Below are 12,117 nucleotides of genomic sequence, written 5' to 3' on the forward strand. Positions count from 1 at the left end.
ACATTTTCACTCAGCTAAAATCCAGAAGGAAACATCTTTAACTGCAATTAATGTCCTCTGCAATGTTTAGATGAAAATACTTTATATTAATGTTGGTCCCAAAAGGTGTGTTGAAGTTGATTTCCTTTTGGTTAGCAACATAAATAACTAGAGAATGTGGAAGTAAGATGTTCAGGTCCTAAGACTTGTCATGGCATAACTAACCCAAGATTGTGACTGAGCACGTGCACTGGTCTTTCCCGACTTTATTCGACACCTCCATCCTGTACTCTGAAGTGTCTCCTCTTTCTGCCGTTAGAATCTTCATGGTGGCCACATTGTCTTTGAGACTCATCTTGTATTTACGGCCGCTGATCATCTCCTTGTCGTCTTTAAACCACTTCACTTTCAGGTCTGGGCTTCCTGAGATAGTGCACTCCAGCGTGGCAGAATCCCCTGCAGTCACACTAATGGACTCTGCTGGTTCTAGGATTTTGGCGGGTTCTGGGATAAGACACGGTTATTATATTATGAGAGAATAGACACGAGAAGCTACAGAACTCCACACAGCATCTACGCATCAGAGACGTTAACTGACCTTGCACGGTCAAGGACGCTTCACATTTTTGCTGGCCGGCCTCGTTCTCAGCCTGGCAGCAATACTTGCCGCCGTGACTGATGGCCACTGTTGTTACGGACAAGCTAACAACGTTGTTCTCAAACGCAATCTTGATGTTTGGATCGTCGTCTCTGAGTACCTCAGAGTCTTTTGTCCATTTAACAGAGATGGGAGCCGAGCCCTTGACGGTCCCCTGCAGTTTCACTGTATTTCCCACCACGGCCGTGGCACTCTCAACCCTCTTTGAAAAGGTTGGTGGCTCTACAAGTTCATTTTGAGAGTTAAAAACCAGAGTTTGAAGAACAAGATTAAACCTCAGTGAATAACATAAACTCAGGTTTACCTTTAAGCTTAGCTAGGGCCTTAGTCGTGACTTTGCCCACATCATTGGATACAACACACTGATAATCTCCAACATCTGCACTATCAAAGGTCTGGATCTGCAGCCTCAACGAGGTATCCTGGACGATTATTTTATACTTCTGGTCGCCGGAGATGGCTTTCTTATTTTTCAACCAGCTGATTTCAAAGGGAGCTGTTCCTGAGATATCACACTCCAGTTGAGCAGCAACTCCCTTCACCGTCTCTACGGTCTGCAGCTCTTTCCTAATGGATGGTGGTTCTGGGTGTCAAAACAGTAAGTGAAGCGTATGAAATATGAAGCGTATCAAGTTCTTTGAATTGATCAGTTAGTGTAAGCAAAAACGTTTGACAAACCTTTAACAGCTATAAGAGTGTTGCAGCTCTCGCTGCCGGCATTATTCGACACCTCGCACGTGTAGGTGCCGCTGTCTGTGACCACAAGGTTCTTAATCTCCAAAGAGCAAACGCCGCTTTTTAAAGAGGTTGTATATTTCTCTCCATCGCTGAGCACTCTCTCATTCCAGAACCAGTGGATGCGAAGTTCTGGTGACCCTTTAATGGTGCACTGTAAGCGTGCAGCTATCCCTTGTTTCCAGGTAATCTTAGGTTCCAGTTTCCTAACAAAGGCAGGGGGCTCTGAAAGTGTTTAATACAGTGTCAAACGAGAAACAGGGAAAAAAGAAACCACAATAAGCAAGACAGAAAAGGGGAAAAAAGAAATTCAAAAGAAAGACGTTAGAGTAAGCTGGCAATCAGCTAAGAACAGCTGTTATCCATTTGCTCAATGGAAAGATCTTCTTGAGGATCTTACCTTGAACAGTTACCACAGCCTCACAGGACGAGCTCCCGGCCTCATTTGTGGCTGTGCACACATATTTCCCAGAGTCCTTCAGCTTGGACTTGGGAATGTCAACAATAGCCACCTTGTCCTCAAAGGACAGCTTGCAATCCATGCTCTGGTGGACTTTTTTGCCATCCCTGGTCCAGGTAATAGTCACACCGGTGTCCTCGTCCACCTGGCCCTCCAGCCTCAGAGGGTCGTTGACGGCAGCTGACACCGGCCCAACGGTCTTAACAAAGCTGGGCTTGTTGATAACCTTGAGCTCTGTGGTAAAGGTAGCAGTGCCAACGCTGTTGGATGCCTTGCACAGGTACGCTCCCTGGTCAGCCAGTTCAAGACTCTTAATGAGAAGGGAGTACTTGTTCTTTTCACATTTCATGACATAGTTCCCTCCCGAGGAGATGGCTATGTTGTCCTTGTGCCAGACAACTTCCATAGGAGAGGATCCAGTGAGTGAGCACTGCAGCACGGCTGGTTTGCCCACGTATAAAGTCATTGGGTCTGGATTTGATACAAATACCGGCGGGTACATTTCTATGGAGAACAGGTAGAACATACAAATAAGTTCAACAAATATAAAAAAGGGGACAACACACCAACCTAAAAAGTATCTCGAGCAGCCTCAACTTGATGATCAATGTAGGTTTAAACAAAACGTGATCCTCAACCTCTTCAAATCTCGCCCAACTTGACACAAGATCCAATTCATGTACAAGTCACCGCTTTTGAATTCCACTATCATGATTCAGGGAAAAACACATTGCAAATATATAATTCTCTCTCTCTCAAACATACCCATTTGTGATGCCAAGCTTTAAAGATAAAAACAATTGTCCCACTGGGTCTTACCGGTGACGATGAGCATGGCGGTGCAGCTGTCAGTGCCGTGTTGGTTTGTAGCCTTGCAGCTGTATTCGTTGCTGTCGGCTTTGATCGGGTTTAGGAGCTCCAAGGAGGAACTGGTGTGGCGGCTGAGGATCCTGAACTTCTCACTCTGCTTGATCTCGATGCCGGACTTGTACCATTTGAAGGTCACACTCGGAGCCTCCTCGATTTCACACTCGAACTTGGCGTGACCACCGATGTTTATCTCCAGAGGGATGATTTTCTTCCTGAAGACGGGCGGCACTGAGGCACACGCGGACAGAAAGGGTTAAAGTTACTCACGGAATCCACAAAGCTCATGATAAAGTGAACAACTGACAGGAACTGCAATGGTGAAATGTACAGCAATGGTGGAAATAGGAGTGACTGTGGAGGAGGAAGTAAAAGCAAGAACATTAGCCCCGTGGTTTCACAAAAGTCTGGTATCACTGTACGTGATTATCATGGGGCTAGGGTTCAGGCTAATAGGAGGAGAAACAAAGATGTGAAAGATGAAGCATTGTCATTCCCTGGAAGCATGCAGAGAAAGAGATGTGGGGAGGAAATGGACCTAAAGAAATGTGACAGACCATGAGTTTATCCATTAACATCAACATGCCAAAGTGACCATGAAAAAGAAACAAGAAGGTTGCCGTAGGACCAGGATCATGACAACCATTACTGGCTATGAAGGTCCCAGTCTTCGGCCAATATTTAACCACACAATGATGTGGAACAAACAAGACACAGTGAGTTAGTACCATCCGGTGCCCCGCTCAGGGGGTTCATGCCGATCTATGAAATGAATAAAGACACCAGAACGTCGGACGTCTTAAATGAACCGATTGGTGTGAATGATTAGTCATTCTCAGAGAAAGTGAAAGTGAATATGGATGAATGACATACTAAGTTTTACTGTTGTCAAACCTCTTGAGACCACAGTGAGTCTTGAAGACGTTGAAGTCCTGCCGGCATCATTCTCAGCCTCACAAACATATTCTCCTTGATGTCTCTCCTTGACAACTTTGTTGATAACCAATGTGTATGTGTCGTGGTCTTTGGAACACTTGAACTCTTTGCCAGATTTCACCAATTGCCCATTGAAAAGCCAGTTTACCTTTGCGACGTACTTAATGGTGGTACTAAAAGTTATCTCACTATCTTCCTCAATGGATAAGTCCCCGAGAGACGTGACTATTACAGGGTATTTTCTCTGCTCTGCTACGGTGATCTCCTCTTTAAAGGTGTCCTCCCTGTGCTCCTGCTGGATGCTCACATCCACCACCTGGGGGACAGTGGTTGGAGGCAAGATGGCCGTAACAACGGCCGCCCCTACGTCTTTCTCGGTGCTTTTCACCGCCACCGACTTCATTTCCTGCCTTGACGACTGCTCAAAAGACACACGCGACTCTGTGGAGACTTTGACCTGTGACAGAATGCATTGTTCCATCGTTGCAGCCTTAGATTCCTGCACCATAACCTGTTGCTCAGCTGCAGCACTTTGCACTGGCATTTTAGACTCTATCTTTAGTGCAGCAGACAGAGATTTGACAGCCGTAAAGTCAACCACACTCTCCGCCACGCTCACAGTCTCTACTGTGGATGATAGTATTTGCTTAGAGTGGGCCGAGGTGACCTGCGCCCTCTGAGGTCTGTCTAGCTGCATAGTGCCCGGCTGCTCCGAGGTAAGAACATGGGCTTCTTCATAAACCATAGAGTGAAAAGCTGCCTGCAGTTCGGTCCGAAGATCAGCTGTCTGGGGGTATTCACCCTCAAAAGCCAGAGTGATCTCCACGGGCGCACTTGTTGTTGTGATGAGGTACGTAAACTTGGCCCACTTGGGCTCCCTCTGAACCTTGACTTCTAGTACCTCTAACGCCTGTATCCTTCCCACCACGTCAGCGAGCAGCACTGGCTGCTCGCTGGCCGTGGCGGACTGGAGTGCATCTCTGAGCTGACGCCGAATATTCAGACCTAAGGGTTTGGGGATCTGAATGACAAAGGTCATCTCTTTGGGAAGAGCGGTACTGTCTTTCGATTCCGATGCGCCGAGGGAGAGTTTTGGTTGCGTAGTGACAACGACTTTGGAGGAATCACACGTGGCGATTTCCAGAGAGAGCTCACCGGTAAGCACTCGCTTCTCGTCCATTGCTATGGACTGCCTGATGGACTGTCCCTCCTGGATCTGAACAGCAAAGTCCTGCTCTGCAGCCTCTAGAACGACACTACTCTCGGTGGAAATCTCCTTCTCCTCCATCTGCACCGGCTCTGCAGGGAGTTTTGGCTCTACCGCCATCTGGCAGGTGAAATTATCCACGGCCATGAGATTCTCGGCGTGGCCCTCCTCTAAGGCCCGGCTGTCGGCCACACTGGGGACAAGCATTGCGTTTGAGCGATCCTCCTTCTGCACCAATGCTCGCTGCGGCTTGAGGTCAGCGGTAACAGGTGTCTCCTTTGGCAGCTGCAAGGGCTGGAAGGAGAGCTGGAGAATGTTCTGAGGCCTAGGCTCGGTCCGAAGTTGAGACTGAATGCCTGTCACGGACTGATCCAGCTCTGTGTGATAATCCGCCGTGAGCACCCTCCTTTCCTCCGAGGTGGCCGCAAGACTTCTCGTCTTTTCTTGTTTCTGTGCCGCCACCTGTTGGTCAGGCTCCTCAGTCACGAGGATGCCCTCCTTGGGTAGTGCCTCCACAGGTTGTGATAATTGGAGATGCAGTAGAGTGGGATCCACTTTCTGGGGCTGGATGGTCATGGTGCTGGCCTTGGCCTCAAACTCTAAGGTGTCCTCGTAAACCATCGTCGTCTGCTCATCTTGGGTGACAGTGTGCAGCAGTGTTGGACTCTTTCTGGCCCCTGCCTGCTCTGGTGTTGGTTTCTCACAGGTGAAGCTCTTCTCAGATGGGAGTAGGTCCTGGTCTGTGATAACCTGCAGGTGCAGCAAATGCTCTTCTTCTAGGTGGGACTGAATGGACATGGCGCTGTCCAGACTTGGCAGCTGCTGAGAAGGCTCAGCCTGCAGCATTTGCATCTCTTCAGCGGTCAGAGCTGTCTTCATTGGTTTGTCCTTACAGACATGGGCCGTCTCCTCACTTGGCCTGGTCATGGAGAACTTGATCTCCTTAGAAAGAGTCTGTTTGGACTCGCTGACTGACGCCAAGACGAGACGGTGCTGCTCTTTCCCTGCAGAGGACTTCACAGCAGAGTCTGCTGTTGCCAGTTCAGTTGTGTGGCACTCTGCGAGCACCCTTTTCTCTGCCGACTGGAGTGAGTATAAGATCTTAACGCCTTCTTTAACCTTATAACTCTTCTCCTCCTGTTGTTTGGGGATTTTGAGAGCCTCCTCTTTTAGAATGGGCAGCTGTGACTCAACCTGATGCCCGCTGACTAGATGTTTAGGCTCTGAAGTGGGCCTGACAGCGGCAGACTTCCCGGCCGCCAGGGGCTCTGTGCCGGCAGTAGAGAGTGAGGTGATCTCTTCGGCGACAGCCGACATCAGCACTGACCTCTTTTCTCTGACTGCCCGCAGCTCAGCGACCTCTGGGCTCTGAATGCGATCACAGTGCTGCTCCGTGAAGTCCAGGCTCTCCTCAACGGACGACGTAAATGCCGCCGCGTGGAGCTGTTTCCCTGGAACAGCCGAGATGTGAGGGGGGCGTGTGGGAACCACTGAGACCCTCTCCTCCACCTCGTGAGTCTGAAGCACCGCCGCCTGGTGGGTCAGCTGCTCGCGATGAACGGTGGCGGCGGAGATTTCAAGCTCTCCGATGGAGCCCACCTGCTCGCTGGGAATTATCTGCCGGTCTTCGGTGCCGATAGTGTAAACCATTGGATCCGACTTGCTTCTGTCCTGGCCCGGCAGGCTGACTTGGTACAAACGAGACTCTGTTGCTTGTTCCGTCAAGGAAACCTTATAGCTCTTCTTCTGAACCGTCGTCAGCTGCTCCTGTTTGTGAGAAACTGAGATGGACGCTTTGAACACATCCAACTCGGCACTGCAGGAGGCCTCCCCGAACTGGTTGGAGGCCTTGCATGTGTACAGGCCACTGTCCTCCTGTTTTACACTCTGAATATTGATGATGCCGGATCCATCCGGGTTGGCTGTAACGACACAGTTTCTACTTGGCTGGATCTGAAAAGCTCCCTTGAACCACTTCACAGCAGGTATCGGATCCCCGCTGACTTTGTAGTTAAAAGAAACCGCCCCTCCTTCTGAGCACCTGGCAGGCTGGATTTGAACTGGGAAAGTAGGAGGCTGACCTGTGACCTTAAACATCTTCTCTACCCATTTCTCTGCCTGGCTAATGTCTGACTTTTTCACCTCGAGGTACGCGGTGCACGTCGTCTGACCAAATCGGTTGGAGGCGGTGCAGCAGTACTCGCCCTCATATTCCGATGTGACCTTTGTGATCACTAGCGAGTACTCCTCCTTCTCCTCTATCAGCTTGTAAACGGAGGAGGTCTCGATGACCTTCCCGTCGCGAGACCACCGAACGGTCGGCTTCGGGAGGCCGGACACTCTGACGGTGAACCTGGCCGTCTCCCCAGCGGTCACAGCCGACGGGGAGAGCTGGCTGAGGAAAACTGGCTTTTCTTTTTTCTTCTCTAAAGAGGAAGAGTAACGTTTTGACTCTGACTTGAGCTCAAGTGTTTTAGTTGTCTGTGGTAACTGGACACCGGTGAAGTAGGTTTCCTCTTGTTCCTCCACAGTGGTGACGATGGTGCTACAACGTTCTGTCAGGAAATAGTGAGCGAGACTGATAACAATGTCCACAACATATAAGCTGTAAAATTAACATTTATTGATAAAAGCAACACTTGACGGCCGTCTTTTCCCACAAAAGGTCGACAAATAGACATCAGGTTTTCTCCAATCAATAATAAATGTCAACAAAATAGATCAATTTAATCTAGTTTATTTCTTATATTACTTAAAAGCTAAATGACCTGTAATGTAAAATAAACTCATCTCAGTTTAGTCCCAGATTACCTATTAGTTGACTAGGTGATTAAGAGATGACAGCGCTAATACATGTATATTAGAGTTTGTGTGAAGAGATGCTTTGATATAAACATGTTATGAGAATATAATTGGGGTTTTTCCCCCCAAATGTATAGATCCTTTTGTATTTTCTTTCTGGTAATATTTCAGAATTTAACTATTTTGCTATTCGATTCCCTTAGTCACCAATTGATTCAAATTAATTTTAGGACAAATGTTTGTCAAGTAGCTTTATTTCCCAAAACTGAAAGAAAACTAAATCCGCTAATACAGAGGTCTTCAACGTTTTTCACGCCAAGGTCCCCCAAACTGATGGCGAGATGGAGCAGGGACCCCCTATTCTACGCCGTTTGGTTCGCCATCTTTTATTTTTGAACTTCGCTCTTTAGACGTGAGCATGAACGCGATCTGATTGGCTGGTGCCTGTGATGTCGAGCTGTGAGTGAGCCGGTGTCCAGCTTGAGAGCTGCTGTGGGACTGAAGGACAACGTCTCCTTCATCAATTTATCCGTTTCTACAATATGTTATGGATTCATGTTAATATTAATGTGGCGACGGTGGTGCATGGAGTAGAGCGGGTGCAGAATTAAAAAAAAATAAAAATAGTCTTATCAACCAAAAAATTCGCAACCCCCCTGCAGTACCTCCGCGGACCCCCTGTTGAAGACCTCTGCGCTAATATATTGATGCCGGTATGAACAATGATATTAAGTCTCTTACAACAGTGGTAATTTTTGACACTTGCATTTTGTCTGTAAATACATCGCAAACTGAACACAATGAAACGGGTTAAACCATGTAATTTTTTTAACAAAAAAACATCAGACTTCAGCTTCTAATTATTCATATTTTATTGTATAAACTCTGAGACAAACTAACATGACGTCTGTACAAATAAACCATAAACTTCTGTCTCAATGGCATTGCTCAGTCAACTATTCCTACACTCCTAAAATTACACATATTTACAAGACATCAAGAAACATAAATCGAAAAGTATATTGAAAGTTTCACAGTATTATCAATTTTTACTAGTATATTATTAATTACCAGCTTGCTTTATGCTAATCCTAAAAATGGCATAAACACTTAAAACAATAAAGCCTTTCTAAAACACAGAAGGAACAATAAACTGAGCAATTTATGACGATAAAATCAGGGTTTTTAGATATACGATGACTGCTTTATCTTCCAATTATATTTGATAATTACTGCTTTGGCTCTCTTTCTTAATATATAAACACGGCAGTGACTTGTTCATTTAGAACTGATATTTGTTCCTTCTGCAAGCTCAAAGCTTTCTTTCACTTCCAATTAGTTTTAGTTTATTAGCGGAGTTTGTTACATAACAGTTTCTACATGGTGCACTTTTCTTTGCTGAAGAAAAAAAAATCTCGCCTAACTAACAAAAAGAAAAAATCTAAAATGTCAACGATGTGTATTTCTGTAAAGGTGTTTTTTAAAGACAATGTTGTGTCTAACATTCCCAGTTGTTTCTGTTACAGACCAGTAAAGGCATGTAAAAACATAATGTCATGCAAGTCAAAGCAGCTGGCACTTAAAGGGTTACCAGTCATAAGATAAAAAACAAATTTCCAACCAAAATAAAACTGTTATAACAAAACAATAATATATAATGTCAAACACAAACGGTTTTCCCACGTTATGAGGGCCCTGTTGCATCAAGACTTTTCCACTGTGTTGGATAAGCCTCGTTTTTGCTTTTAGACAAATACCTGCAACGTGTAAACAAAGTAAAGGTTTAAAGGGTTAATAGGAGTGACAATAGTTTGTTTTATTAAAGGTGTTGCCTATCTGTTGGCCAGTTGAGCATCTTGTAGAATTTTATTGGTCTTTGGGGATTTTTCTTAATCTCAAAGCAACATGAAAACAACCTTAAACTAGTGAGAATTGGCAACAGCCAAGTATCTTCGTTTAACCCGCCCCAAAACCTCTAAAACACCTTCAGCAGCGCCGCGGTCTCAATGCAACCGGCTGAGTTTTGGATCACGCACTTGTACTCGCCGGCATCACTCTGGCTCACGTTGGTAATGAGCAGATTAAAGTGCCCAGGGGTTTTCTCCTGGATGATACACCTGCCGTCAGTGACGCGGTCTCCGTCTTTGAACCACCCGGCGGTGGGACTTGGCTTACCGCTAGCCAGACACTGGAGGACAACCGGCGTCCCCGCGGCTGCGGCGACGTCGGTCAACGGGATGACGCACTTGGGGGATGTCTCGGTCACCTGGAACCGGAAGCTACACACGTCAGACGACTTCCCCTTGAACTCTATCTTGTTGTCTTTTGCAGGTTCAGCAAACACGTCGAAGTTAACGCTGACGTACCGCTCGCCCTGCTCACTGGTCTCACTGTCGGTCTTGGCCACGAGCCGGACCGCCCGCTGAGACTCCTCTGCCTCCTGCTCAAACTCAAACTCAAGCTCGATTTCCGACACCTGCTCACTGTCAAACGCCGTGTTTCCGACCACCAGGTCAAACTTCTGCGGCTGGACCTTGGCGCTCCCCAAGGACACTGCGGTCAGCTCCCTGCCTCTGGTCTTCCCGGAGAAAGCTTTGCCGTTTAACACCACCAAAGAGGCGCGACACAGAGTCTCACCGACCACGTTGATCGCCCTGCAGGTGTAACCCCCCCCGTCCTGTGTTTCCACTTTAAAGATCTTAAGGAAGTGGTTGTCTGCGTCTGAGAAGTGAAGGTATTTTTGGTTGTTGTGGGGTATTTTTTTGTCGCCTTTGAACCAGGACACAATGGGAGAAGGAATCCCCATCAGCGAGCACTCGAACATGACGGTGGTGCCTTCGGGACTTTCCATGTCACAGATGGGATTGATAAACCTCGGAGGCATCTCGGTAACCTCAAAGGCTATTTTCAAGTCGTCATGCTCCTGGGTGACAAAGTCCACGGCACATTCCTCGTAGATACTTGGCAACACATCCAAAGATATGATCATGCTCTTGTTGTCGGCCGTGTACTCTGGGATGGTGATGATCTTAACCTGTCGCTCAAATTCCTTCACCTCGTTTTCATCCAATTCCACTTCCAGGAGGATCTCCTGAGGGGAAGTAGAGCGAGAAGAGTCATCTTCCTCCACATTAAACTCCATCACGTGCTGGTGGGTGACGGCGGGTAGAGCCGGCATGAACCGCACTTCCTGCGACACAACCACCACTAAAGCAACACTCCTGGCTTCCCCGATGTAGTTTACTGCCTCGCAGATGTACTCCCCCTGGTCAGCCTTTTGGACCTGGTGAATTGTGAGGGAGATGCTGTCGCCGTCTCTCTCTATTTTGAGTCTGCTGTCTTCCACCAGCTGCGTTTTGTTGCAGAACCACTTCACCTCGGGGGAAGGCAGACCGAACACCTCGGCATAAAACGTCAGCGAGTCACTTTCAAACACTCTTTTCTTAACCAGAGGTTTGAGGAAGGCGGGGGGGATTCCCTGCACTTTCTCCTGAAGGGTTGCCAGGCCCAGAGACCCTATTCCTTTGGCATGATATCGGTTATCATCCACGTTCATACCAAGAGGTGTTGTTTCAACGCCCTCATCGCAGGCGGATGACAGGAACTGGACGGGAGAAAATAACCTCTTGCTAGAGTCTCCTGACGAGGGTCGTTTGTAATCTGCAGGCGAGAAGGGGAATTCCTGAGGAGTTATGAACCCACCAGGGATGTCAGAACTGGGGGTGTGGAAGGACATGTGGGATTTGGGAGTGTGGAAGGACTGCACTATGTGTTGTGAGACCTCGCTTGAAGAGCCCGGGGTGTAGAACCTCTCAGCTGCCTCGGCCAGTTCTTCGCTCACTGTGCTGCCGATCTCTATCGACATCTCAGACTCAGGGGACAGTGGCCTTCCCCAGTCCGCTGGAGGGTTGTAAAAGTCATACACAGTGTCAAAGGTGACCTCTTCTTCCTCCATGTAGCCAACTGCTGCTGCTGTTCCTCCAGCTTCAGCCGCTATGGCCTTGTCCACACCACCAGCTTCCTTTAAAGATGCAACCAAGCTTTGACTCTCTTCAGCAGCATCCTTAAAAACAGCTTCAAATTTGCTGTCTACTTTGGTGTTGACAAGAAGCGGTTTAGGATTTGGCTTCAGGTGGACCTCAATCCTCTCATCTTCACCCTCGATTTCGTAAGGCACATCACGAGCAGTGTCCTCTGCTACTTCTGCCCAATTGATTATGGACTCCGGCATATTGAGAAAGATACCGCTTTCCATGGAGGGCTCCGGAATTGAAATGAGCTCCTCCCCTGCAAGTACCGTATCTTTCGGTTTAACAACTTCTTCGGCCGGAGCTGATGTTCTAACAGAGCGTTTTATCGCAGGAACTTTTTCAGACTGGAAAGGAATGAAGCTGCTAGTTCTGTCAAATGTACGCAGGGCGTTGTCTCCCACCTCCACTTCAGCGACCCCCATTTGTTCAATTACAGTAGGTT

The 12,117-nt window shown here is 47.6% G+C and overlaps 1 protein-coding gene across 1 annotated transcript in view; it reads right to left on the minus strand.

The window, feature by feature from the left end:
* ttn.2 (titin, tandem duplicate 2) overlaps window positions 1-12,117 on the minus strand; it is a 171,725-nt gene that overhangs the window by 128,225 nt on the left and 31,383 nt on the right. Inside the window, exons 41-47 of the mRNA XM_078091002.1 lie at window positions 3,594-7,397; window positions 2,652-2,930; window positions 1,773-2,336; window positions 1,316-1,597; window positions 942-1,220; window positions 578-859; window positions 205-483 (exon numbers count right to left, since the gene is read on the minus strand). Coding sequence (XP_077947128.1) covers window positions 205-483; window positions 578-859; window positions 942-1,220; window positions 1,316-1,597; window positions 1,773-2,336; window positions 2,652-2,930; window positions 3,594-7,397 — 5,769 coding nt within the window. The remainder of the gene's footprint in view (window positions 1-204; window positions 484-577; window positions 860-941; window positions 1,221-1,315; window positions 1,598-1,772; window positions 2,337-2,651; window positions 2,931-3,593; window positions 7,398-12,117) is intronic.

This window comes from Gasterosteus aculeatus, chromosome 16, assembly GCF_964276395.1.
Source record: "Gasterosteus aculeatus chromosome 16, fGasAcu3.hap1.1, whole genome shotgun sequence".
Lineage (NCBI taxonomy): Eukaryota > Metazoa > Chordata > Actinopteri > Perciformes > Gasterosteidae > Gasterosteus > Gasterosteus aculeatus.